At 54.9% G+C, this 27,588-nt stretch overlaps 1 protein-coding gene across 1 annotated transcript; it reads left to right on the top strand.

Moving 5' to 3' along the window:
• Positions 1 to 26,548, top strand: SPOCK2 (SPARC (osteonectin), cwcv and kazal like domains proteoglycan 2). Its single transcript, XM_019625469.1, has 12 exons — positions 1 to 157; positions 253 to 640; positions 13,393 to 13,401; positions 13,779 to 13,824; positions 14,083 to 14,197; positions 15,748 to 15,862; positions 18,024 to 18,138; positions 18,542 to 18,661; positions 19,131 to 19,349; positions 20,817 to 20,879; positions 22,391 to 22,528; positions 22,644 to 26,548. Exons 2-12 carry the CDS (start codon positions 452 to 454, stop codon positions 22,787 to 22,789), a joined length of 1,275 nt encoding a protein of 424 aa, XP_019481014.1. The 5' UTR covers positions 1 to 157; positions 253 to 451; the 3' UTR covers positions 22,790 to 26,548.
• Positions 26,549 to 27,588: the final 1,040 nt, after the last annotated feature.

The raw sequence follows: 27,588 nt of genomic DNA, 5'->3' as shown, positions 1-27,588 counted from the left end.
AAGGACAGCAGGGACGCCTCGGGTTTGGATTCCGTGGTTTGCAACTCCTTGAGGGCTGGGCTGGGCTGAGCTCTGCTGCGGCTGGCGGGCTTTGGGCGCTCTGATCTAGCACTTCCCTTTGAAATCTACCCCCTCTTTTTTAATTTTTTTAAACCAGGTATGATGATGTCAAACGTGATGCTGATGTTACAGTTACAGACACGGCCCCTGCTGGCGCAGCCTCTCTGATTCTCTCTTCCTCTCCGTATCCAGCGCTGGGCTTTTTCAGACAAGTGCGTCTCCTAACCAGGTCACATTTCAGCCACGACCCACTATCCGCCTGTTACTGGAGTCAGACCGCAGGAGGAGGGCTGAGGAAGACGACAGCGTTTGCTTCGCCAACCGCGGGCTGAGAGAAAGGACCTTAAAATACTGCAGAAGTCAAGACCCGCCAGGTCGAACCCAGACCACGATGCGTGCCCCGGGCTGCGGGCGGCTGGCGCTGCCGCTACTGCTCCTCGCCGCGGTCGCCTTGGCCGAAGGCGACGCCAAAGGGCTCAAGGAGGGCGAGACCCCCGGTAATTTCATGGAGGACGAGCAATGGCTGTCGTCCATCTCTCAATACAGCGGCAAGATCAAGCACTGGAACCGCTTCCGAGACGTGAGTCGGCAGGGCTGAGAGGGCAGAAAGCCGGGGAGCGGGTTTGAGGGGCGAGCTTCGGAGCGGAGACCCCCGCGCTGAGAGCTGCGGCTGCAGGTCGCTCGCAGCCAGAGGCTCCGGCAGCCCAGCCAGCTAATTGCACCGAGAGTAAACAACGCGCACCCAACGAGCTCCAGCTAGTCGCGCTCACAGCCTGCAGCCCCCTCACTGGGTTCCCTTGGCCCGGTCGTCTGCGGGCTTAGGACCCCCAGTTCCATACCCGCCCGGGCAAGCAGTCGCTCTGGGGGCGCGCGCTCGAGACAGGGTCTCCCCCGCAGGCGGGGTGCGGGATGCAGAGCGGTTGGAGCGGGGGGCCCCGGCTGCAGCTGGGCTTCCGACCTGCTCCCCTCTTTTTAATTTATTTTTTTTGGCGAGCCACCCCCAGGCGTGCACCCTGCCGGGTGGATGCTGCAGGCTCCACATACGGGGCACTGCAGAAAGGGCAGGTCTGGGTGGGGCCCGTGGTAGAAGATACCATCGTCTTGCGCGGGTGCCCTCTTTTCCCACCTTGGGCTTTGGGGGGAGGGGGCACAGAGAGGGACAGGACCCATGGCCGGGGCTTGAGTTTGGTGACGGGGAGGATCATAGAAACCCTCATGAGGCGAGATGGTGAAAGGCGTGTCCGTGATGGAGGGGGAGCTGGCGATGGCGGTGAAAATACCCGAGGCCATCCCTGGGTGGCCTCCAGAGCCAGGTCTGGGGTGCCCATGCAGAGCGGCGTGTGCGCTGGTTTTCCTGGGCCAACCTTTCATAGGGGAGCCCAGCCCGGACGGAGCTGAGGGAGCGGTTCCGATCCGCAGGAAAGACTCCATGGCCCCATGGGTTTGGAAAGCAGAGGGGAAAGCCCAGAAGCTGGGTCTGGGGGCCCTCCACGGAGGGCCGCCGGAATCCTGGCTTAACCTTGGGCGGAACTTTGCGGGCTTGGGGGTGGGGAGGTGGCTGCGGAAGAGCCAGCGTCGCTGCAGCACTTTGTTTACGGGCACCTGTAGATCAGGAAACTGGAGGCGGCGTTCCCAGAGGGGGAAGTGAGAGCGAGGAGGGGAAGGCGGAGGGCGTAGCTGGGACCCCGAGAAGGGGGTGGGTGAGCCGGTGGATGGACCCGGATGCGCCAGAGGAGACAAATGCTGGTCCCGGCGACCCAGTAGTGCTCTTTGACGCCAGTTCCCAGAAAGCCTCTCCTGCGACCCCAGGTCTGGCTCCTTATCCCCCAAATTCCCTCATCGTTCCCACCTCGTACAACACAGGCCGCACCGTGACCTTCCTCATCTCTTAAACTGGGTGCATCCAGAGTTCTTAGAAATGTGTTTAAAACACACATGCTTCATATGATATCCAGCCAAATGATGGGGACAGGCAGAGAGATGGATCTTTTCGTTATCGTGAGAGAAGCGACTGTTTCTCTCCAAAGGCATATTGATAGGCTGTATGTAATTCATTAGAAGGAATCGCATGTTGCCAGTGGCCTGGCTAGTGGCCTGGGCACCAGAGTGGGGGGTTTTGCCCCACCGTGGGCGGATCTAGCCAAGGCAGTGAGGAGCTCCAGCCAGGCCTTTTCCGTGGCCCCTGCCGGCCCAGCACAGATTAGCTGCAGTCTCCTGCCGCTGCCCGGGAAGCAAGCCCGCCACAGCAGCGAGGGGGCGGCAGCAGGCTGGCCCGTCCGGAATCCATGTGTCACTGGTCCAGGCCTCCCTCAGACTCGCTGGCTGTTTGATCTTCCAAAGTGGGACTGGTGAAGGTCAGAGGGAAAAGAAACGCTTCATCAGAACAGTAAAGGTTTAAAAATAAAAGATGCCGCTCCCCCTCCCTTCCTCCGCCTGCTTCCAATAGCCAACTCTGTGGGCAAGGATAAATGATTGGCTCCTTGACCCTTGGCACAGGGCTGCCCACCTGTCTCCCTGTATTGGTGCCAACCACTTCCCACTTCCTCCCGTGCTCATCAGAAAAAAGACACCAGATTTGAAATTCTGCAGGACCTGCCCCCCGTAGGATTCATGGAAAGCTTTAGGGCATGTATTGATTTGGGTGGCCCCAGGCTTTATAGGGCGGATTTCTTCTAAAAAAAAAAAAAGCCTATTTAAGGTAGATTGAATGGCTACAGGAGCACAGGGTCAGAGAGAGAAGGAGGACAAAGACGGCTGGGCAGGAGGGTCTGGCTCTGGGGACCCACTGGCAGCTTCTTCAGAAAGGCAGGAAGCTGCTAGCTCAGAGCTACTGCATTGCATAACTATAGGTGTGCCACAATGTGAATGACACCCCCTTGTGCAGTGCACAGACTGTACACAGGGGCTCTGCCAGCACTACAGACGCTTCTCATCCCTCCTCTGTTAGCCCCACTTCCCACCTTAAGAGCTGAAGGCCCTCTAATTGGGTACAGTAGCATCAAACTGTATATACATTTCATCAGGCTGGCTTTCTTGAAACTATGCTCCTTGGCTCCTCAAAGGAGAGAGAGGAGTTTCTCTTGAAGCTCTAAGGTGTTGCCAGGTTGAGCCAGAACTTTGTACAAAGTGGTGCAAGGCCCCCAGTTTGCCTTGGTGGAAGGTGAGCAGGAGGAGTGGAATGTTCTCAGGAAACAGGATTAAGGAGTGAGGAGTATGGGTGGGGGACATGTCTCATTAGATGATGTTGGCTGAATTGAGGGGGGAAGATTGAGGGAATCATGTCAGAGGGGCTAGGAGTACGGAGAAGTCGAGGAAAGCTTGGGCCGTTGCTCCAGTATGGAATTGGTCTGGGCTGGTTAGGGGGGAGTTTGGTTTAGCATTTTTTTCTCCGAGCACTAGGATTATAGGGGAGGCAGGATTTACCAGCAGAGCAATCCTCCCCTCCAGTGGGCGCAGGGCTCTTATATCCTGTGCCCGGGCAGATCTCTCCTGATGCCCAATGCCCTGCTGCCGGGGAGGAAGGGATTTCATGTCAGAGGAAGTGGGAAGGTTGTGATCTAGCTGTACCCTACCCTGAGCAGGCCTGGGCTTCTCAGAGCCCTGCTCCCCCGTGCTCCCCTCTCTGGATTCACTCCCTGCAGAATGGGGTGGGATTTTACTGCGGGTCTTTGGAACAAAGCATCCAGGGCCTCAGAGACAGAGGTGAACGTTTGAGAGGAGACAGGCCCATTACACAACATTCTTCCAGCAGGTTCCAAGGGCCCAGCTGGGCAGCACTGACTCCTTTCTTCTCTTCCTGGCTCTTCTCTACTTTGTACTCCACTTCCATTAAATGTTAATGCTATTGATGAACGTCTAGCAGTGTGCTGGGCACCCAGGAGGCACACAGTTAATATGTGTTGAATCACGGACTACAGCGAGTGCTGACTCCTGTCATTCCTCGCAGTAAGCACTTGGTATGGATTGCCTCCTGTTCCCCCCCAACAACCTGTGAGATAATGATCATTACCTTATAGTCTATCCATTTTGTGGCTGAAGACACAGAGGCACACGGAAGTGCAGGGTGCTGGGAGAGCTCTGGCCTGGGTTCAGATTCTGGCTCTGCCACTGGCTGGGCACATCACATAACCTCTCTGAGCTTCAGTTTCAGGCACTACTCTCCAGCCCCGTAGAAACACGACCAGATAGATCGTTATGTCTGGGGCTAGCCCACCCCATGCCTCAGTCTCCATGGGAAAGATGCTCATGTATGTGCACGAACTCACTCATGCACCGCAGATCTGAGCAATTCCTATAATCCTGGGCTCTGGTCCAGGGAAATATTGCCTGCTGGCTGCTTAGGAGTCTCATGTTTTCATGGTCACCGAGTAGGCCAGTAGCAAGTTTTAGTCACAAAAGGGCTCCGTTATTACCACTCCTCCCCTCTCCCTGCCCCTGTGGATGTGTGAGAAGGACCCGAAACTGGGTCAGGATGGATTCCATGATGTGGGCTTGGGGGTAGGAGGATAGATCTTTCCCTAACTTCCTCCTCCACCCTGAAGCAGGGTGGCATCTCCCAGGGCCGTGTCAGCATGGCGAGGGACTCTTGAATACCCAGCGGGGCTCCAAGCCTCGGGAAGAGGGTGAGAGAAGAGGACATCGTACGCTCCTATCCTGTCGTCTTCCAGCCCATCTGAAGAGCATGGAAAGCTAACACCACCCCCTCCCATGCTCCATAAGGCCAGGAGGCTGTCTGCAGGAGTGCAAGCCCCAAGGTTCCAGGGAGAGCGCTTTGCTTATCTCCCCTGTGAGAGGACAGTACTAGCTGTGTGTTCTTGGAGGAACCACTGCACATTTTTGGCCCTTGATTTTTCCATTGATTTAAGGAGCAGTCTAAATGGAATAATGAGTCCTTATTATTCTGTGACTCCAGGAAGATGGCACTAGAGCCCGTCAGCAGCCCCTTCACCCGCAAACATACCCCACCCTCCCACCCCATTCCTGCCACAAGCTGGGCAGCAAGTCTTTGGGTTTAGGGAAGGGGTTTCCCTTTGCTCCTGAGGAAGCATCTGTGACCAGATCAGGGTAGGGTATGTATTAAGCCAGACACTGAGAAACTTGAGAAGTGGGGCCTAATATCATCCTGGGGCAAACAGCAGGCTAGGGATGGGCATGCCATTTCTATATATGTTTATTGCAGGTGTAACATAAGTCATCTTAGGACTAGAAACAAGGAAAGCATGTGCCCAGGCATGGGCCTGGATACAAACCTTAGACACTGTGTCTAACCTTGGGGGCAGAGCTAGGCCCAGCTGCAGGCTGGAGGGTGATGTGGTTCTTGAAATGGGACAGCTTTTGACTCCGAGGGCTCAGCCAGCATTCAGTTGCAAGTATAGCTCCTTTCTCAGGGTTCCTACAATATTTATTGGCCATAAATGCATTTGGCACATGTTGGTGCTGCCTCGTGGCCTCACTTACATTGTGGGCTTGTATCTCAAGAGTCCTCCTGCTGGTATTTTTAATGCGTTTATCATGTGCCTCCCAGGGTAGGCCGCTGAGGGCAGGGCCTGGGAATAGACTGTTTGGTGTACCTTACCACCTCGTCCTCAAGCGTGGCACAGGATGTTTGTGCCCAAGTAGGTGCTCAGTATAAATGTATGCACTGTGGAATGTGAGAGCCAGAAAGGACCTCAGCTAACCCACCCTCTGAGCCCCTCCCTGTCCTCTTCGGGTAGCAGCACTGTGAGTTCAGGCAGCAGAGGGCTAAGGGGAAGCTGTGGCTCTGGGCTGAGCCATGCTGGTTATTTGGGGAGATTTCTTCCTCTTTTTGGACCCCAAAAGGTTGGAATAGTCGCAACAAGAACGCTGACTCTCCAATGATTCATTTGTAGGATAAGGGAGTGAATGACACTGTGAAGGAGGATTGTCCTCCAGGCCTCCCCAGGTGTCCCTATGCCTGTGGGCCTGGGCCTGACTGCAGCCAGGCCCCCCGCTGTCTCCTGGGGGCTTGAAGGCTCAGAGTCCACCACCCCCAGCCTCAGTATGCCCACAGAGCAGGCCAACCACCCATCAGACCTCTGCTCCCTCAGGTGGAGAACAGGTGGCCCAAGGCAGAGCGTCCCACCACTCCTGCTCTCTTCCCTGACACCTGAGAAGAGGTCACGACTGTACTCAGCAGGAAGGACGAGCCAGGCCTGCCTGTGTCTTACCTCTGCCCGGATGTGGCCTGTGACTCCTTCCCTGGTCCGTTGTCCCCTTGCACAGGTTGGAGGATGTATAAAAATCTGAACTCATTCAGGCTCTTTTTTCACCTCTTCTCAAAGTTCTCATTTTTGGAAGAGCTAGGGGAGCAGAACCATGGAGCCTCGGCAGCACTAAGCACAAAGCACTAAGCCTCCTACATTTTTATTTATTTATTTATTTATTTATTTATTAAGATTTTATTGGGGAATTGGGGGAGGGAACAGCGTTGGGGAATCGGGGAAGGGGACTAGACAAGTTGCTGTCCTTTTGTTCTTCAGTCTAGTTGTGGAGGACGTTGCTTCACTGGCCCATGTTGGTGTTATCATTGCGCTCTTCCCGGGTGAGGCAGATCGGTCGCCGGCCATTGGACGGCCGCTCACGCTGGCTCATGCTGGTGCCAGCTGCTCACGCTAGCTTATAGCAGTCCACTGCAGCCTCACTGCAACCCCACTGCAGCCTACGCCGTCGCCAGTGATGCACAGCAGCCCAGCTCCAGGTCAAATTGTTGTTCACCATCATAACTGTAGAGGGCACAGCGTCACTGGCCCATGTGGGATCCGAACCAGCGGCCCTGCTGCTCAGAGCTTGCGCTCCCAAGCCAACTCTTAACCAACGAACCACTCGGCCAGCCCAGCCCCCCACATTTTGTAGGTGGAGAAACAGACCCAGAGAAAGGCTGGCACCTGAGAATCCATGACCCTTCTCTCACCACACCATGCCTCAGCTGCCATCTCTGGGTCTTCCTCAGAGACCCCTGGGATTGAAATCCTGCCCCCACTCATGTTCCAGAAGGGAAACCAAGGTCCCAAGGCAGCTCTCCTGTTCTCTGCCCTTTATGGACCCCAGGGGCTGCCGCCTGGAGTAAAAACCCAAGGACTGGGAGGAGCGGCCCCAGATGCCCTTTGGATTAGTGGAGAGGTCAGGCAGGGGAGTATGGGGAGGGCGTTGGTGCGGGCATACCTGAGGCCAGGTAGAGTAGGAGCTCCTGGCATGCAGGGACTGATAAGCACATTTTTGCCCTCCAAGGAAATTCCTCTGAGGGGAGAGGAGTGGGAGGCAGGGAGCCTGCCAGATGCCTGTCCCCTTCTGTTTGTCCAGGCCTAATAGCCTCTGCCACTCCCTCACAGAGAGGAGCCAACATTTAATGACTGCCCCTGTTCCCAGCCTCCTCCACTTGGAGGGCACTGCCTCCTCAAGATGCCTTCTGCTCGCACGTGATGGGGGTGTCAGTCCTCAGCTGAGAAGGGAGCTCAGGCAGCCCCTTCGGCCCCTCTTCATCCCTTCCTGGGTCCCTCGCTCTGAGCTCCCCTGGCTGTTTGCAGGGATAGGCAGGAGGAGGCCCGGGCCACAAGTCCCCCCACTCCTGGACCTTCTCTGGGGAACTGGGCTCCATTGGGGACTACCTCACCTGAGGAATGAGGCAGAAATAATGCCGGGGACAGGGCCTCTCAGAGGTTGAGAGAGGCCTGGCCCACTTCCATTTTTAGAGGTTCTTGATCTACTAAAAAATGAAGACATGCCATAACAGGGCTACAAACATGGTGGTTTATTTCAAGTCTCATGATGAGCATCTTTGGGTCTCATCGGTGTGCCTCTGGCTCTCGATCCTCATGTAGAGACAATGTCGCAAGTCTCTGTCTGAGACCCATTATGACCATGAAACCCCAAAGTGCCTCCTGGCCAGCCCTGCGCCATGCCCCCACCTTGGATGCCAAAGAACCCAGGCTTCAGTGGTTCCGTTTTGTGGCTTTTGAAAGTACATAACTTCCCAGTTTACAAAGTACTCTTCAGACATGATTGCACTGGGTGCCTCTGCAGCTCAGAGACGAAGGCAAGGCATCATTCCATTTTATACGCAAGGAAGTGGGGTCCAGCGAGAGCAGGACTGTAGCCCAGAGACTTGCTGACAGTCAGAGGCAAGGCCAAGCGGTAACCCAGTGCCCTGATTCCATGTTGGGGGTCAGTCTCTCCATCATACTGTGCTGCAGAGGCAGGGGGAGATTTGCCCAGGTGGGTTTTAGCCCAATAAATCAGGACTTTGGTTGGGGACAGAGGGCTGCTCTCCTTTTTCTCCGTTCACTGCTGTGTCTCATCCTCTCCAGCAGATGGAGAGGCTGGGAGAGATTGGGTTAATTCAAGCTGTGAAGTGAGCGGGTGATTTGGGTGCTAATTAAAATGACAGGAAGTAAACAGCGTTTAGAAACACCCAGCATGTGTCCCTAAGCCCAGCTAGGCCTGCGCACTCACCACCATCTCTCCCCCAGCTTGGCATGGTGGGCCCCGTCTCCGTGGCAACCGCGCTGAGCCACAGAGATCAAAAGCTGGAGATGCGTTAGCTCCAAACCAGCCAAACCAGGGGCGTGTGAAGGGGTTCTGGGAAAGTGCCTGGAGAAGGGGGGCCCCCAGGTGTCTTGCCCCACAACTGCTGGCTCCTCCTCTGTGGCCACAGGATCCCCTCCCTGCCTGGGAGTTGAAGCAGAGCTGGCGTGGTGGGAGAAGCCGGCATGGGCTGAGATTGGGCCTCCTGGGTACAGCTCCTGGCCTGGGACTTTCTTCACCTGCTAATGTGTATGGAGCAGTACAGAGTCCTGGTTAGGGGCACAGATTCTGGAATCACAGTCCTGGGGTTGCCAGTACTCTTCTGCTGTGCGCCTGATGTGTGATCCTGAATAGGTCCCTTAACCTCTCCAAGCCTCAATTTTATCACCTGAGAAATGGGGATCATAATAGTGATCTTTTTCCCCCCTTAGGGTTGTTATGAAGAGTAAATGAGCTAATGAATGTAAAGTGCTTAGCACAATGCCTCCCATGTGGTAATTGCTGAAAAGATGTTAGCTATTATGAGTAGTGTTTTTACTATGTGCTAGGTGCTGGGCATACACCAATGAACTTTATTTGGTCTTTGCTCTCAAGGAACTGGCCATCTAAGGAGCGCAGAAGCAACAACGCTGCTCTGCATAACGGGAGCAATAATAAACTGCTACCAGGTGCTCTCGCCTGAGGGAAAGCTGGATAGGAGGCAGGTTAGCGGAAATGATGGTCGAGCTGGGTTTTGAAAGATGAATAGAAGCTCTTGGGCTGGATGCAAACACACGTTCCCGATGGGGGAGAAGGCTGTGCCAGGGTCTTTCCTCTGTAGGTGACAGAGAACCACTGAGAGTCGTATAATATATTTATGGGGTTTTTTTCCCCCTTCACTAACAATGTAAAACATGTTCACACTGTAGAAAATTTGGAAACTTGGGAAAAGGCAAAAATATGCCAAAATTCTCTGTATTCCAGGGGAAACCAGTGTTGGTATGAATCCTTTCTACCTACTTTTTTTCAGAATGAGAGCAAAGTGTATATTCAGTGGAGGGTTTTAAGGGAGGACAAGACATGATCAGACTTGTGTTCTAGAAAGATCGCTATAGCTGCAGAAGTGTGGAGGATGGACGGATGGACAGATGGACGCGGGGAGACCCCTGAGGAGACACTGCAGTGATTGAGGCCAGGGTTGGGAAGGTAGGAGCAGTGGGCATGGTGAGGGGAGGCAGGCTAGAGAAAGGAGGAGGTGGAGTGGACAGGACGGTGGAAGATAAGGGCAGGGCAGAGTCTTAGGCTTGATATAAGATTGGAGGGGGCTGTATGAGGTGCGCTCCAAAGGAAAAAGCCTGGAATCAGGAGATTGGGTTCCAGCGAGTCAGCCTCTTCCTGGAGCACTGAGCACCGGCTTTGTGTGAGGCGCCATTAGAGGGAGAAAAGAGCTGCTCTTTTTCATCCCTGAGGCCCCACATGAGCAGTGAAGACACAGGGAAGCTAAGACGAGCATTAGACATAAGCTGCAGCTCTGGCAGGCCCTTAGACCTCAGAGCTGGCACAATGAGCTCACTCAGCTGCCTGCTTAGCCCTAGCAGGAGCTCTCAGAGCCCACTACCCAGGAGATTGCGATGGGCTCAGGTGGCGCTTGGGCAATGGATGGTTTAAGAAGCTCTGCGGGTGATTCTAATGTGCAGTCATAGCTGAGAAGTACCTACATGGCACAGAGGGCTCTTAGCCCTGAGAGAGGAAGTGACTTGCCGAGGCCACGCAATGAGGCACTTTTAGGGCAGACTGTGGGTCCAAAATCTTCTCCACCTCTTCCCCTGCCCCCTTCCCGTGCAAGACTCTGCACCTCTCTCGACGAGAGACTCCACCGACCTGTAAGGTCGGGTGTAGGGTCCGTCCTGTCAGGTCCATTTGGGGAGTCCTGGGTCACTTCTTCCTCTGTCTTGGGACCCTTGACCGATTGCTCTGCCTCTCTGAGCCACAGTTTTCTCTCTTTTTTTTTTTTTTTGAATGGGATTGATTCTAATGGACCTGCCTACTTCACAGGATTGTGAGGGTAAATGGAAGACAGATACATAATATTTGGAGAGGACTTAATTTAAAAGCACCATGAAATACAAGCCATAGCATACTTGTACATTCCAAGCTTTTTCCCACTTGCCTGCTCAATGCTGAGCACCACTGGGTGCAGGGGTGGTTATGGCTGGCTGAACTAACCAGGTGAAAGAACCAGGTAAAATAGCGTACATGTCCTTTTACCAAAACTTTGAGTCTCACCCTATGGCTCACATCACCTCCCCTCTGGCCTGGCCCTTGCTTTACAGCAAATCCCCCCCTCTCAGGGGAAAACATAATCCATCAGCAACAGAAGCAGGACAGAACCAGGCCACCTACTCCTGAGGCCAGTTCCTAGCTTTTGCCCAACGTTGTAATCCTGGCCTCAGCCTCTTGGCCACTCTCAGCCTGCATTTCCCACCTGTGGTGGAGTGGATACCAGGGGAGGACCCCTGCACCCTGAGGAGTTCCTGGAGCATAAGGGCCAGGTCTAGGCTGGCTTCCTTTGGTCCTAGCAAACGAGGGAAATTGTGCCTCCGTTCCCTGTCAGGTGCCCTGCCGTCTCCTTAGAAGCTTCCCCAGGGGTTCACGTGGGCTCAGGCCATGCCCTGTGGAATTGGGTATGTGCATGAGCCTACAGTCTGGTTTGGTCTGTCTAGTGCCCAGCAGGCTACCCAGGCCAGGTTCCCCAGAACACCCTCCTGAGCCCTTCCTCCGGCCTGCTCCTGGGTTCCAGGGCTGTAGGACATTTGGCTGGTTGGATGTGTGTGTGTGTGGGGCGCAGGTATGGGCAAAAAGGAGGGGGCAAGAGAGGAAAAAGAGAGGCGAGAGATACAGAGGGATATGGATGAAAAGACACAGCGACACGTGAAAGCAAGACAGAAAGAGAGCGCAGAGCTGGTGCAAGCCAGATTCTCCTCACAGGGAGAGGTCTGCTGGTCTCTGGCCCATCCCCCTTTCTTCCCATCCCTGCCCCCTGCCCCCTCTCTCTGAGGAAGAGGCTGGAAGACCAAGCCAGAGGGAGGGACTTGGTGCTCAAGAAAACTGGGGACTGCTCTCAGAAGCGGGCGTTGTTACTCATTTCTGGATAAAAACCATCTGGCTTTGGGTGAGGTGCCTCAAAGCATCCTTGTTTCCTAGTGTTGTTTACACGTGTGTGCATATGGACACATGCGCACAGACGAGGACCTGCACACATGCATGCTCCAGAATACATTCCCATGAGTGTGCTTGTGTGCACCCTGGACCTGCATACATGCACACACATGTGCAGAAGCACACACTCAGTGTACACCCGACCATAGTGCACTCCGCCTGGGTGCTGATGCCAACTGCTAGTTCTGCCCTGGCCCCTGTCTGGACTTTGCCTAGGAGGCCGTGTTGATGAGGCTCTCATCCCTGCCTGTTTCTCTGATGCTAGTCAACTTCCAGGGGAGACTTCAGAGGCCCCAGAGCCCTGGGCCTTGAAAGCAGCTGTGGATGCCCTCCTTTGTGCCCCTTGCTGCCCCCATGTGGCTGCCCTCTGGTGCAGGAGCCCTAGGCCCTTTTCCTTAGGCCTGACAGGTGGGCGGGACTCAGGGTGAGGGGTGGCTCCTCGTGCCCATCTACCTCCGTCCAGAGGAGGCTGGCAGCTGATTCCTTGGCACTGCCAGCCTCCAGTCCTGATAAGTCCTCTTCTTGCCTGGCTGGCAGAGCGTCCACCAGGAGTGCCCTGGGAGCTGTTTGCTAGTTTTCAGCAACTGCCGCCATAGAGGAAAGTGGGAAAGCCAGAATGAGTTGGGGGTTTTGTGCTAGTGAGCTAGGCTGGGTGGGGGCTGCTCTGCCTCTGGCCACTGTGGGGTCCATGGGCCCAGGGGAGGTCCTTGTGGCCAGAGCAGGGTGGGGAGCCATCTGGCATGTGCCTTAGGTCTCCGAGACTGTGTTGTAGCCAGAAGAGAGGCCTGTGGTGGGTATTGGGAGACCTGGGTTCTGTGACGGTGGGGCCTGGGTCAGGTCATTTCCTGTCTTCTGGGCTTTCCGGCCTCTCCCACACACAAAGGGGCCTGAGCCAGATGACTTCAGAGGGCCTTTTCAGGATCCTCTGAATCTGAGGATTTGCAGCTGCGCAGTGGTAACTGAGGAAACCATCAACACTGGGCTGGGCTGTGGCCTCCCTCTCTCAGAGCACCATCTAAACTCTGCAGGAAAGTCAGAGCTTGAGTGAAAAACAGTCCCTGTGCAGCCTGGAAGAGAGAGGTCCTCCTTCAGCCTCGCTCACATGGTGGGCAAGTGCCAGGGGAGGTGATTACCAAGGAGGGACCTTAGTAAAGGGAGAGAGTGGCGTTTCTGGGACACCCAGGGCTCAGGTGTGAGAGTCACTCTTCCCAGGGAGTATGGGCCCCTCAGACATCTGTCCTAATGGTGGGGCCAGGGCTGGGCCATTGGGAACAGCTTCTGGGCCTGTAGGAGAGGGATGGGGCTCCACCCTCTCAATGCCGTGGGCTTCACCCCTATTGCTTCTAGGACCAGCCCTGAGTGGCCCCAGGTCTTAAGCTTTCTGTGATGAAGATATAGGAATACCATCCTCCAGTTAGAGGGTCTAGGGGTCAAAGGACCATAGCAATCAAAGACCATTGCCCAAGGCCCACGGCCATGTGATGAGGTGGGGGTTGGGGGGAGGAACGCTGGGACCGCACACTGAAATCCCCATCTCTGCCTTTCTCCCTCTGCTCCATTTCCTGTGGCCTGCTGCTGTTTCCCGGTCTCCAGGAGGTGGAGGTGAGTACTGTGTGGGGCTCCATGCATTTGGTCACTCTGCAGCTGCATGCCCCCCTCCCCGTCCCCTCTCCTCCCTTCACCCTTGCCCTGACTTCTTCCCTTTAGCATCCAGTGTGGGATAGGGGGAATAAGGAGCTTATGGGAGAATCTGGAAGGGATTTTGGACATGGGTTTAGGGGGATAGAGGTCTGGGGAAGGCAGCTAGCAGGGCCTGTGTGAACAGGGGTCGTGTGGGCAGCCATCAAGATGGTGGCAATTTGCATGTGGAAGCAGTGGCCCAGCCCTCCCCTCTCGCTGGCCTTGGAGTTGAACCTCCACTTTGAGATGTGAATCTTAGCCTGTCCCTTCTCTTCCCACCCCTCTCTGTCCTTCCCTAGGATGACTACATCAAGAGCTGGGAAGATAATCAGCAAGGAGATGAAGGTAACATGTCCTTCCCAGGAAGGGAAAGGTGGCTGACACCCATGAAGACTTTAGGCCTGAGGACAAGTCCCGGCCCTGGCCTTGGGGGATCCCTGGGCAATCAGGCCCCATGAGGGTGGGACTTCTGAGCTGAGGAGCTCTGCTTATCAAGCGCTGCTGGAGAAATAGCCTTCCTACCTCAGAAGTGGGACTGGGGTGTCCTGGGCTCTCTGGCATTGCTTCCCAGATGACCTGTGTCCTGACTGTGTGTCCCTGCAGCCCTGGACACCACCAAGGACCCCTGCCAGAAGGTGAAGTGCAGCCGTCACAAGGTGTGCATCGCCCAGGGCTACCAGCGGGCCATGTGCATTAGCCGCAAGAAACTGGAGCACAGGTGAGGGGCTTGGGGATGTGGGAGCCTTGGAGGGGGTTCGCTTAAAGAGTAACGGCTTGAGTGGCCCTCACCTATGTATTAGTTATCTTTTCCTGCAAAACAAAGTACCCTAAAACGTTGTGGCTTAAAATAACAAACGTATATTATCTCACACAGCTTCTGAGGGTCAGGAATCCAGAAGTGGTTCTGTTGGATGGTTCTGGCTCATGGTCTGTCATGAGGTTACAACCAAAATGCTGGCTGGGGCTGCATTGCCTGAAGCCTGGACTGGGGCTGGAGGATCTACTTCCAAGCTCCTCACATAACTGTTGGCCAGGGACCTCAGTTCCTGGTCACATGGGCCTCTCCATGGGACACTTGAGTGGGCTCACAACATGACAGCTAGTTTCCCCTAAGGCGAGTCATTCAAGGTAGAGAGAGCAAGGAGGAAGCCACATGTCATTTATGACCTAGCCTCAGAAAGCACACAACATTACTTCTGCCACTTCTATTGTTCAGAGCAAGTCATAAGGACTGCCACACTCTGGGGGTGGGGGGGGGGGATTTGGCTCCAACTTTTGAAGGGAGGCATGTCAGAGAATTGGCAGACATATTTTAAAACCATCACACTATATGTGAGATCAATCACCAAACATGTGGGATCCCAGAAAGTCACATCTCTCTGGGCCTTGGTGTCTGTATCGGTTAAGACAAATAGGTTGGCCCAGATAGTTTGAGACTCCTTCCAGCTCTGACATGCAATGACTTCATGAAATATTGAAGGCTGTAGCTTCTGAGGCTTGCAGAGGATGGCATGGGTGAGGGGCGTTTAAGGCCTTAGCTCCAGCCCGAGGACAAGATCCTACCTGCTGCCAAGACCCCTGGAAAAGATGCCAATTCCCTCCCCTCTTCCCTGAATCAGAATCAGAGACCGTAGACTTAGGACTGTGATCTTAGATGCCTGCAGGAACCTGGCAGGTAACGTAAATGCATGAAGAGAGCTTGGTGACGGACCACTCCGGTGAGCCCAGGCCCTGTAGAAAGAGGCACTGGCTGACCCTGGCTATGCGAGAATGAAGGACCAGAATCACCACATCTTCCATTTTCCTAAGAAAGGCCAGGAATCCAGGTTTTTATGTGAACTCTTCCATTTTGCAGATGTTGGTGAATAACTCCATTAAAAACCAACACCCTTAGTGGCTACACAAAATGAGCCTATAGACCAGCTGTGGCCATCAGTTTGCAGCCTCTGATTTGGTCTGACCCCTGAAGCCAAGTGCAACTCCCTTTTATGTCTTACGGTTGACCCTGAAGGCCCCGCTGGACTCAGTAACCCCTGGAAAAGGGAAAGCTGGCACCACACCCTGCCTAGTTGGTTCCACCTTTAGGAGCTAGAGGAGGGTCTGGCTGGGGGTGATGGCGCAGGGTGGCAGGGGCAGAGAAATGGCTGTATCTGCTACAGATTGCCAGGACCAGCTTCTTGCTGGACCCGGCCCCCTGAACCTTCTCTTTCCCTGTCCCCATCTCATTTTCACCCCTATCCATGTGCCTTCCCCACCCCTGTCCTGTAGGATCAAGCAGCCTGCCCTGAAACTCCATGGAAACCAAGACACCATCTGCAAGCCCTGTCACATGGCCCAGCTTGCCTCTGTCTGTGGCTCTGACGGCCACACGTACAGCTCAGTGGTGAGGAACCCTGGCCCAGGTGTGGTGGGGGTGGGGTGCACCCAAGGCCACAGGAAACAGAGGACCATGTAGCCAGCAGCAAGTGGGGTTCCCGGTGCTGATGTGGGGCAGAAGGGCTCTGTCAGTGCATTCGGTGTGGCCAGTCACAGTAGGGACGCCTGAGCTCTGGGCTGGGGCTAACTGAGAGTCTGAGGCAGACCATGCCCCTGACCTGGGGCAGGTGCAGATAGGGGGTGGGGCCTGGAAGAGGCAGGTAACTGCAAGTCAGAGTAAACGAGGAAAGAGCCTCCAGAAAGAGCCCAGGTGCTACGGAGAGAAGGAGCTCTGTGGTCGGTTGTTCGGAGGTGAAGGGCGAGTGAAGGATGGAGCTTTCTACAGGCAGGTTTCACGTGCAGGGGATGGCGTTCGCCAGCAAGCCCGGGGCCTTCTGGGGAGGAGGAAATGCCTTCTGTGAGACCATAGAGGAAGGAACACTGGTGCGGGGAACGAATTCCCACCTTATAGGATTTTTGTGAGGATTAAATGAGATAATATTTGTGAAAGCATTTTATAAACTTTAGAGCACCATGAGGTGCAGGTGCTAATTGTGAATGCTTCTACTAGCAACGAGGAGTTGAGATTTGGTTGGTGTTTAGAGAGCACTGACTGTTAGCTTAGGTTGGGTTCTAGGGCTTAAGAACCCTTTGGGGGTGAGATGCAGTTGTAAGATCAGCCCCCAGGGCCGGCCGAGTGGCACATTGATTAAGAGCTGGCTTGGGACGCCAGCTCTGAGCAGCAGGGCCCCAGTTCAGATCCCATAATAGGGCCAGTGATGCTGCGTCCTCTACAGCTAAGATGGTGAACAACAGCTCGACCTGGAGCTGGGCTGCCGTGAGTTGCTGGCGACGGGCGGCATAGGCTGCAGTGGGGCTGGCCCGCAGCTGGCGGCCACTTTCATGAGCCATGAGCGGCTGTCCAGAGGCTGGTGACCGATCTGCCTCACCCAGTAAGAGCGCAATGATAATACCAACATGGGCCAGTGAAGTGACGTCCTCTGCAACTAGACTGAAGAACAAAAGGACAGCAACTTGTCTGTTCCCCTTCCCGATTCCCCAATAAAATATTAAAAAAAAAAATCAGCCCCACTCCCCCACTGTGAGTGAGGACTGAAGTTGGGGAGGGGATGAGGTCTTCCAGAGGAGAGAGGGGAGAGAGAATAAGCAAGAGGCTGAGGGCTGGAGCTGCCCTGAGGAGACAGGTGGGGCTGGGAGAGGGAGAGGGAGCGGGGGAGAGTGCTATGTCACGTGCCCAAGGGTATGATGGGGTTTGGGCAGGAAGCTGTGGTCTGAGGGGCACAGCCTGCCCTGTGGGGAGGTAGAGGGCATTAGGAGGTCTGGCTTCCATCCCAGCCCTGTGGCCTTGGGTGAGTCCCTGGACGTCTCTGTGCTTCCATGTTCTCTGCTGAGCATGAGAAACACAATTCCTCCCTCACAGAGCTGAAGGGGACCAAGCGAGATAATGCTGTAAAATGCTACGACCGGCTTCTCATTAGCGGACACCCCATGGGGAAAAACCAGACACCACCAGGGGAAAATGCTTTAAGGGCAACGAATGGATGAGCCCCTCTCAGCAGCTGGCTTTAGCTAACAGCTGCAGTTAAGCATTTTTAGTAAAGGCCTGGGAATTAGCAGATGTTCAATAGCCAGTAACTGTTATCAAGAGAACTGAGCAAAGCCCATGGAGGTGACTGTGGAAAGGCCATTGAGGGAGGGGTCAGCAGCCAGTTGCCCAGGACCAAGGGACTGTGGTGAGGAGGAGGAGAGGCTATGAGGGAAAGGACGGGGGTGGGTAATAGCTCAACAGGAAAGGTGGGTGACTGATGGGGAGGGGATGGGGAGACACGTGTCCCAGGAAAGATAAACGTGCAGAGAGGGCAGGCAGAGAGGGCAGGCGGGTACAGGGTGGGGCTGATGAGAGCCTTCGATTGCTAGGATCCTCTACCTGGGTCTGCTGTCCCTCACACTATGCACCCGTGGCCTCCAGGGGGGCCCCTCTAGGCTATTCATGGGGGCTGTCTTGTCTCCAACAGGGAAGGCAGATATAGCTGCCATGGTAGGTGCCCCAGCTGCAGGGATCCCTGGAATGAGGCCTTCATCACTCAGTCCAACCTTTCTTCTCACAGTGTAAGCTGGAGCAGCAGGCGTGCCTGAGTAGCAAGCAGCTGATGGTGAGATGCCAGGGTCCCTGCCCCTGCCCCACGGAGCAGGCCACCACCTCCAGCACCGATGGCAAACCAGGTAATGAGGAGTGCTGGGTCACAGACAGGATTGGGGGGAAGGGTGGATCTCACGGCCAGGGCTCCGGGATGGTAAGAGAGGTTTGCAGGGTGGCAAGGGAGAAGTAGCAAAAACGGGCAGACCTGAGGGACGTGTGGGGTTGGGGGGGCCTGCTTAACACAGCAGGAGAGCTTGGGCCTCAGGCACAGGGGAGCCTGTGCTGTGTGTTTTTAGTGCTAGGAAGCGAGGGGGAGGAGGGAGATGGGAGTGGATGAGAGAGGGAGCCTCTGATTTCTAACTCCCCTTCCTGCAGCATCTCTGATCACTGCCTGGCCTCCTGGCCTACAGGGTGGCATTCCAAGCTCAGATCACGCTTGTTGCTCCGCACACCTTCACTCTCCCCCTCCTTCTCCCTGTTCTGCAGAGACCTGCACGGGTCAGGACCTGGCTGACCTGGGGGATCGGCTGCGGGACTGGTTCCAGCTCCTCCATGAGAACTCCAAGCAGAACGGCTCAGCCAGCAGTGGAGCCAGCCCTGCCAGTGGTACAGGAGCCGGTTGCTGTGCCTGGGAGGAGGGAGGGAGATGGGGGGACAGGTGTGCACTGGGGCCAGCCCTCCTTGTGCTCCTTCTTGCCAGACTCTGAGCCCCTAAAAGAGCCTAAACTCCAGAACAAGTATCAGTAGGCTTCAACTAGACAGGAGGGATTTGGGTTGGTTAATGGGAGGAACTTATTAAAATGGGTGGAGGGAATTTAAACCCTGAATTGGGTAGCTAAGGAAAGGTAAGGAATTATTTTTCCTGAAGGTCTTTCAAATAGGGGTTTGAATGGTTTAGGTGCAGTCCTAGGTAGAGGCAGACGGATGGACCTTTCGCCACTCTTGAGTTTCTCACCCCTGTGCTGAGATTCCGAGCTGCCCTGACCCTGAACAGAGGGCTGGGGCTGATGGAAAGGTGGAGGGATGGATGGAGCACTTTACCTTGAGCATGTGGGAACCTTGGCCTTCTCCCCAGGCCTGGACAAGAGCCTGGGGGCCAGCTGCAAGGACTCTATCGGCTGGATGTTCTCCAAGCTGGACACCAGTGCCGACCTCTTCCTGGACCAGACGGAGCTGGCTGCCATTAACCTGGACAAATACGAGGTCTGCATCCGCCCTTTCTTCAACTCCTGCGACACCTACAAGGATGGCCGTGTCTCCACCGCTGAGTGGTGCTTCTGCTTCTGGAGGGAGAGTGAGTGTGGCTCCTTGCCAGGACCCCTGGCCCTTCCGGGTTCTGCCTCTCACTCCAGGCTCTCTTTGAGAGTCCGAGTGGCTTTGTCTTGGCCACCTCCCTGGTCTCAGAACTTGCCCAGCTCACCCACTTCCTGTACTTTCTCAGCGTATCCAACACTTTAACTCCCTTCCTTGGCAAGCTCCCAGGTGAATCCAGACTCTGTTGATCCTGAAGCTTAGGCACTTTTGGAGACCTTCTTTAGGAAAGAGTATTAAAAATGACAAATGTAACATTTCTAGGGACGCTTGTAGGACTTTGGAAGGGGCTGAGGGGTCCTGAAGCTAAAGCTACATTGGCTTCTCAATGATTCCACTTCTGGGTGCATCTCACATTATTTGCCCCAAATATGTGATTATGTAGGGGATCGTTAGCCTTAGAGATATGGCATCATTTACTAGCTTTATATACCCCGAACCACAGCTGGACATGTGCTTAGAGTTCATCTAGGCCAAGTGGCAACTGTCACTGATGAAGAAACTGAGGTCTTGAGGGTCCACTGACCAGCCAGGCTCCTGGGGTGGCCCCTGGTGCCCTGCCTGGCTCCGTGGTGGTCCTGGGGTGGAAGCGGTACATGGCCTGTGGCCCAACTCTCAGGCTTTTGCCAGGGCTCCACCACATGCTTGTTTGGGACCCTGGGCAGGTAGCTGAACCTTTCCGAGTTTGGTTTCTTCATCTGAATTGGGAGATAACAATACCTACTTCAGAGACTGTTGTGAGGATGAACCAAGCAAATCTGGGTGCAGAGCACCATGTAAATGCTAAAATCACTCTGCCAAGTGCGGTGTTTGGATCAGTTTTATTGCTCCTACCTGCCCAGCCTTCTGCTCTCTGCATCACTCCCACACTGTCTTTTCGGCCTCTGAAGCTCATTCCGTCTATTCTGTACAGCAGCCTTCTCGGGCAGGAGCTTGGGCACGGCGCTCCTTTTACCATCAGCCAGGCCTCCAGCTGGGAAGGGCTAGGGGACTTCTCAAGGTTACAGGCAGATTCGATTTGGCTGCCAGTTATTTTTAGGATTCCATCTAACGTCCCCTCGGCTCTTATGTTCCCCCTGGGGCCTCTCCCTGTGGGCACTGCGTTCACTCTTCTTTCGCATCCTGTTTGCTCATCCCTTGGGTCCCCCACACCTTCAGAGAGCCCTGGGCTTTTTGGAGACCTCAGCCCACCCCACAGCCATGGAATAACCTCCCCTCAATTGGAGCCTGGGTGTTTTTATCTTGCAGATCTCCTGTGTTAGTTTTTGGGAACTTAAAGGGATCAGTGCTTCTCCCCATCTCTGTGGGGTGGCCCGTATCTGAGCCTCGGTATTTTCATCTTGCAGTGTGTCCCCTGCCTGGGTTTCTAAGCCTTGGGGTCTGGGACGCTCAGTGAGTCTTACTAGCACCATGGGGCGATCCCCATCAGAGGCTGTTTCTCTCCCCACAGAGCCCCCGTGCCTCATGGAGCTGGAACGCATCCAGATCCAGGAGGCTGCCAAGAAGAAGCCAGGTAAGGGGCTGGGCTGGGCCCACAGGAGGAGGCAGGGAGGGGTGCCCCGGGGTCCCTCTGAGACTGCAGGCTCCAGCCCCTGGGCATTAGGGAGGATGCTGAGCCCCTGGAGGCCTGGCCTAGGAAGACAGGAGAGGGAAACTCACTTCCTCTTTTCATCCTCGTGGTGGGGCAGGGTCTTCCAACCAGCCCCTTAGTACGTGTGTTTTAAGCACTAATTTTTGCCTATCCATGCTGGAGCTGGAAGTGGGGGTACAGAAGGTTCATAGAACCCTACACTCTATTCAGTTCAGCAAGGATAAGTGCAAAGCTCTAGCAAGGCCCCTCCACAGTAGACACTCACTACATAGTAGACACTCACTACTTAGCAAATATTTGACACCCAGCCTTGGAGAGACAGCAATAAACCCAGCCCAGGTCAGAAGTGATGGGCAAGACAGACTTGGTCCCTGGCTTCATAAAGCGCACAGGCGACTTGGGGAAACACAACACACAAAAAAAGACAGAACTACCAACTGTAGCTTGCGTCTGTGTGGTGTGAGGACGGGCACATGTGGACATAAGTTACCCTGGGGCCCAGCAAAGGCCTCTCTGCGGAGCTGGCGTTTCAGGGGAGACCTGAGGGCTGAGAACGAGGGACCCAAGTGCAGAGCTGAGAGCAAGAAAACAATTGAGATTCTTGGGGAACAGAAAGGTCCCCTGTAGCTGGAGCATGGTGATTGAGGGGACAGGGATCTGAGAGGCAGATCACATGGGGCCCCCTAACTCCTTGAGAGCAGCTTGGCATTTAACTGGGCTGATGAGACCAGCACATGTGAAACCTGGAACCGCATCTCAGAGCCATATTGACCGAGGGCCCCCTGGCCTTCAAGGCTGGACTTCGGTGCTGCTTCTTCCAAGAAGCCACCTTAGTCCTCTCTGGTCTGTATTCCTGAGCCTGCTTGCTGGGCCTTTGGGCACCCATCCTGCGGTGCCTGGTAGAGCCATTTCCATGTATATCTCACCTCCCTAAGTGGGCAGAGTCTATCTCTGAGTCCCAAGAGTAGTAATCTCAGAAGACGTCTGTTGGATAGACAGAGGAGCGGCAGTTCTGTAGCCTGTGGGAAAGCAGGTAAGCCCTGAAGGCAGGTCAGAGTCAGAAGGGCTGGGAGGAGACGCCTGAGCATTGCTGGCAGAGGACAGCCCAGGCCAGAGGAGCAGCCACAGGATGGAGGGCATCAAGCGCAAAGGAATCAGAGCAGCAGTCCTATCAGACAGGCCATGGAGTCAAAGAAGCAGTAGAGGTGGGCGGGAGCCATCACATGGCCCGAGAAGGTCATTTAGAGGTGGGTTTTCTCATCTCCGGTCAGTGGAACTGAAAGAAATGCTGGCATCCAGGGTTGTTGGGTGGTTGGTACCTGGGCTGGTGGGGTCTGGACCCCTGCTCATGCCCAAGGCTCCAAGGCCACCTCTCCGAAGAGTCTACACCCCAAAGCCCCTGTTCTAACCCTGCCGGGCCCTGTCCCATCCAGGAGTCTTCATCCCAAGCTGTGATGAAGATGGCTACTACCGGAAGATGCAGTGTGACCAGAGCAGTGGCGACTGCTGGTGTGTGGACCAGCTGGGCCTGGAGTTGACCGGCACCCGCACACACGGGAGCCCTGACTGTGGTAAGGGCCGAGCGGCACATGGGGGCTCTGACCTGCTCCTGGGAGGGCCTGTGTGGGAAGTGGGGAGAGGCGGCCAGCAGGGGCCTAATCTGACACTGGCCTATTCACCTCATAGATGACATCGTGGGCTTCTCGGGGGACTTTGGGAGCGGTGTCGGCTGGGAGGACGAGGAAGAGAAGGAGACGGAGGAAGCAGGCGAGGAGGCTGAGGAGGAGGAGGGTGAGGCAGGCGAGGCAGACGACGGAGGCTACATCTGGTAGATGGCCCGAAGGGGGCCGTGGCAGGCCAGGGGGCCGCGGCCAGGGGACGGGCCAGCAGAGACCTGGACAGAAGCAGACAGCTTACGAATGGATCCGGAGAATACAGTTGGAAGGACCCTGGCTCCAACCGGGAGGACTGGAAGTGTGAGTGTGCATGTCACACATATGGCACGTGTGGCCAGGATGTGCGCTTGCGTGTATGTGTGTGTGTGTGTGTGCGCGTGCGTGCGTGCGTGTGTGTGTGTGTGTGTGTGTGTGTGTGTAGCATGTGCTGACAAACGTGTTCTTGGTCCACACTGCTCCTGGCAGAGTGAGTCACCCAAAGGCCCCTGCGGCCTCCTTGTAGTTTTCTTTCCATTTGTTGTTGGTTTAACAATCTACACACTTGCACACATATACCCACAGAAAGGTCAAAACTGATGAAATAAAATGCCCCCAGCGACGTCGTCTGGCCGTATCCAGGCCTGCCCTGGTACCCTTGTCCTGATTGGTCACCCCCGGCTCTGCCCACCTTGCCTCCCCTTTCCGGGGTCAGTCTCTGGCCTGCGGGCATGTCCCCATTGCAGACGGGAGGGAAGACAAGGAACTGTCTGCTGGCTGCAGGTCTTCCCCAAGCTGGACTGATTTGGCTGTGACAGCCCCACCAGCCTCCAATGAGATAGGCCTGGACACCCACCGCAACAAGCCCATTCCTTTTGTCAGACTCCCCAGCACTAGAAAACTCTCCAAACCCAGGCCAGCGTGACTCGAGGTGGCGAGAGGGAGCTGGGGCACAAGCAGAGAAGCATGGGGAGAGGAAGGCCTTGCCACACTGCCCATTGCCTGGGGGTGGAGTTGGGTATGGAGGAGAAAGGGCCGGCTGGGCAGGGAGTCTGCCACTGCAAATCTGGGTGGAGATTTGAGGAGTGGAGACAGGGCAGCCCTGAATGCCAGACCCGGAACCGTCAGCCTCTTTCTGTGGGTCTCAGGTGGGGGCTGTTCCTTTGGAGGCGAGGGGCAGTTGTTATGCCGGTGAGCTCTGTGTGGCCACATGGAGTGGTGCACCAGCCCGTCCCCCTTGCTGGGGTCCCCTGGTTTACTCGGGGAGCCTGAGGATGAGGCAGCAGGTGAAGAGTCTGGGTCTTGGTGAGGCTGTGTGTGTGTGTGCCCACCTCCTCCCTGACCCTTTAATAAGTGCTCCTCTCCCAGCCAGACCGACAGAAAGGGTTGTCCTTGAGACCCTGTGAAGGAGGAGCAGTGGAAGCCTGCAACCTTCCTGCCCTCAGAGACCGTGACCTTCCTCCATCTCTCCTCCAGGGCGAGGTGCTTGTGTGCCATGGGCCATTTCCAGTCCCACTCCTTTCAGCCTCTAGGGTTTTCTTTGTTCCCTTTGCGGTTCCCCTAGGGCTGCTGTACTGGAGGGGCTTTTCCAAGCTCTGAAGTAAATATTCTGGAGTTGTGAAAAGTCAGAGGGGATGGGACTGGGACAGCTAGGCCCTGAGGCCACACCTTGCTGTTTCCCCAAATCTCTTTATCAGGTGGGAGCCGGAGTGGATGAGAAGGTGCCCATGTCCCCCCTCTGACCCAATCTGCCCAGTTCTCCCTTAACACCGCTGATGCAGAATCTCTTACCCAGACTTGGGCCACTGATGCCCTTGGGTGCATGGTGAGTGCAGTGTGAGTGTGAGTGTGTGTGTGTGTGTGTGTGTGTGTGCGCGCGCGTGTGCCCTTGTGTGTGAGCCTAGGGGCCATCCCTGGGGGCCTGGGATATGAGGAGGGACACCCTGCGTGCTGGGTGGGCGGCAGGGTGTGGGGTCCATGCAGCGAGGTTCCCTGTGCAAGGCTCCCGCCTGGCTCTCCCAGCTTTTGCAGCATCCGCTGCATCCGTTGGACTTTATGGAAGAACCTCGTCTAGTCCACCCCTTAACTGCATCCTGGAATCCACATCTTCCAAGTCCTCTCTTGGGGGAAATAAGGAAACTCCAGCTAGCCCCCTAAACCGCTTCTCATTCTGTAGCACAGTTCTGGCTGTTCAGGTGTCACGCTGTTCCAGGTCCCCCACATCCCGTCTCCCCACTGTCCCCTTCCCTGTCCTCCCACCTCCTCCCTCTGGCCCCCGGCTCAGTTCAGTTCAGGGATATGTCCTTCACGTCAGCCCTCTGCTCTCTGAGCAGCAGCTTCTCCCACTCGGAGCTACTTGAAACTTCCTGCTCTCACTAGGATTTAAGTCTGTCTGTCTCTTCCCTCTGCCCCAGCTCAGACTTCTGGAATGTCCTCTGGGGCACGGCTGTTAAGGATGCTGGGGCATTGTGGGGTGGGAGGGCAGGGAGGAAGGGGCGCCTCTCTTACTGTTATCCTCCTCTCCCGGGGGTGCATATGCTCTCTCTGTGTCTTCTGGTTGTGCACGTTTTTATGACCTTGTAAATATGTTGTAGAAAGAAAGCAAAAGGCATTGAACTGGACCCTGGTGAGACTCAGGGGTCCAGCCTTGCCCTCCCTGCCTCTGAAGCCCCCACACTGCTTTTCACCTAACTCTCTGAGACAGGGGTCCCCCAAAACTAGACAAAGCAGCTTGTGCCCAGTGAGCTGAAGGCCTGCCAGTGACTTCTCATCAGACAAGCTGCAGGTTTCCTCGTGGTCAGGGTTTCAGGGTGGTCCTTTCTCAGCACCTTGGATGTGTCCCCTTGATTAAGCTGCCCACCACCTGGCCCTCCCACGCTCCTCCACTTGGATGTCCTTCTTCCGTCCTGTCCCCACTCCCCTGGCTGAGGCAGGCAGCAGAATTAGGGCTGTGTTGAAAAGAGCTCAACCAAAATATTCAAAACAGTTTCTTGCCTGGCCCTGGAGCTGCCCAAGGCCTCCTTACCCATGCTGGGAGATATGGGTGTGTCTAAGACGGGGTAGGCTGGAGTTGGAGAGAACAAATGTGCCTTGAGAGACTACTACTCAGAGAGGGTCCAAGGGTGATGTGGGAGGAGGCGTGGCATGGAGCTCAGGAAGGAGGGAGAGGCTGCTGAGACTGATGGGGCATCATGGCCTCTCTCTTGTCCTGCTGGGGCTGTGACAGCATGGGGTCATCCTTCCTTCCTCATGCCAGCCTGCTTGGTTTTAGTGGGCAGGCCACCCACTCAGTCTTTCATGAGTTCCATCTACTTCCAGTTCACCTCTGAGTGGGTGGGTCCATTGGGATTAACATGGGAACTCTCCATTTCACCAAAGCCTCACCCTCAGCCCTTGGGGGGGAGAAAAAATGGCTAATCTGCTGACACCTGGCATCATCGTGAGGCTGTGGGCTGGCAGGGGTCAAAGGGAAGAGCCACTGGGGGTGCAGAAGGGGACTGGAGACATCCCAAGGAAGTCCCAAGCAGAGCAAACTGCTTTATAGCCTGAAGCTACTTAAACTGTGTCATGTGCAATAACTGAGCTTAGAATTAAGAATTGTGTTCAAGTGCTTGGATTTCCGTCTGTATATTTAAGTGCTGAAATTGTATCTCTCAGTAATTTTAGATGTCTTTTAAAAAAATCGAAAAACAAAGTGTTAGACCGTGTGTGTGCATTGATGGGCACTCAAGCGTCCCGTGGATCACCCCACCCTCTCCCTTTCCCCTGTGCCCCCCCACCCCTCACATTCCAGCCCCCTCCTCCACTTGGGTACTCTGCCTCGTGTTGTCTTTATCTGCCTATTACTCAGCCTAAGGAAACCAGTACACTCCACACATGCATAAAGGAAATCAAATGTTATTTTTAAGAAAATGGAAAATAAAAACTTTATAAACACCACCTACTGGCAATATTCTGATTCTTCTTCCACTCAGTAGGAGTGACCTAGTAGCTCAATCATGGCTGTGCATTAGAATTCTGTGACATTTTTCACAGAAATGGAATTCCCAGACAAGGCCCCAGAGCACAGATTCCTGGTCAGTATATCGCTGCTTACTCACCTTCATATAGGAGACCTGGGGCGGGGGCGGGGCTGGGCAGAGAGGCCTGACCTACTGAGGAAGGACCAGGAGCAACTTAGAGATATTTTTGGTATTATTGCAAATATATATGCAATCTATATTTGTCTGTATACTTGCCACTAAATACATCTATTGGGCTGTCGGAAAAGTCATGATGTATTTTTTCTGTTTTTCGTTGCAAAAATGCGTCATGACTTTTCCGACAACCCAATATATTACAAAGTGGAGATCAAACTCTATGTCCTCCTTTTTTCATTTAGCCTATTATTAACCTTTCCCCATATTATTAAAATTATTTGAAAACAGTTGCATAGTATTCCACAATATGATGTACCCTAATGAATTGATCCATTTCCCTGTTTTGGGACATTTCTGTTGTTTCCAATTTCTTGTACTCTCAACTCTAGCCCTAGGACTTGCTAACTGTGACCTTGGGTAAGTCATCTGGCAGATGGGCAGAGCCCATCTCACAAGGAGCACGTTTTATAACCTGTAGTGGTGCATCCTGAGCAGGGGAAGCCCTGCCCAAGTGCCTCCTTATGCCCCTGCGCCAGCCCATAGCCAGGGCAGGCTCTGCCCGGCTGTTAGAATGGATTCTAAGGAAGGACTGCCTCCTGGGGGGCATGGGAGGCCGGGCAGGATGGTTTTCTGACCTTGTGTTTTTCTCACAGCCACCTGCAAGGTCAGACTTGAAGGCTCAGGAGTCTTCCTGGAGGGAAGTGTGAGGAGGGATGTGTTTTTCTGAGGAGCTGCTCCTAGCACACAGGATGAAGTGGGTGGAGATGGAGAAGGAGATACCTGTGAACTGGTTCACTCGTTGGCCTTTTAGGAATCTGTCGTTTTGGTAATGGAGGAGCC

The sequence above is a fragment of the Hipposideros armiger genome, unplaced genomic scaffold, assembly GCF_001890085.2.
Source record: "Hipposideros armiger isolate ML-2016 unplaced genomic scaffold, ASM189008v1 scaffold_15, whole genome shotgun sequence".
Taxonomy (NCBI): Eukaryota; Metazoa; Chordata; class Mammalia; order Chiroptera; family Hipposideridae; genus Hipposideros; species Hipposideros armiger.
The sequence above is the reverse complement of the archived record's forward strand: the minus strand, read 5'-3'. Positions and strand labels throughout refer to the sequence as shown.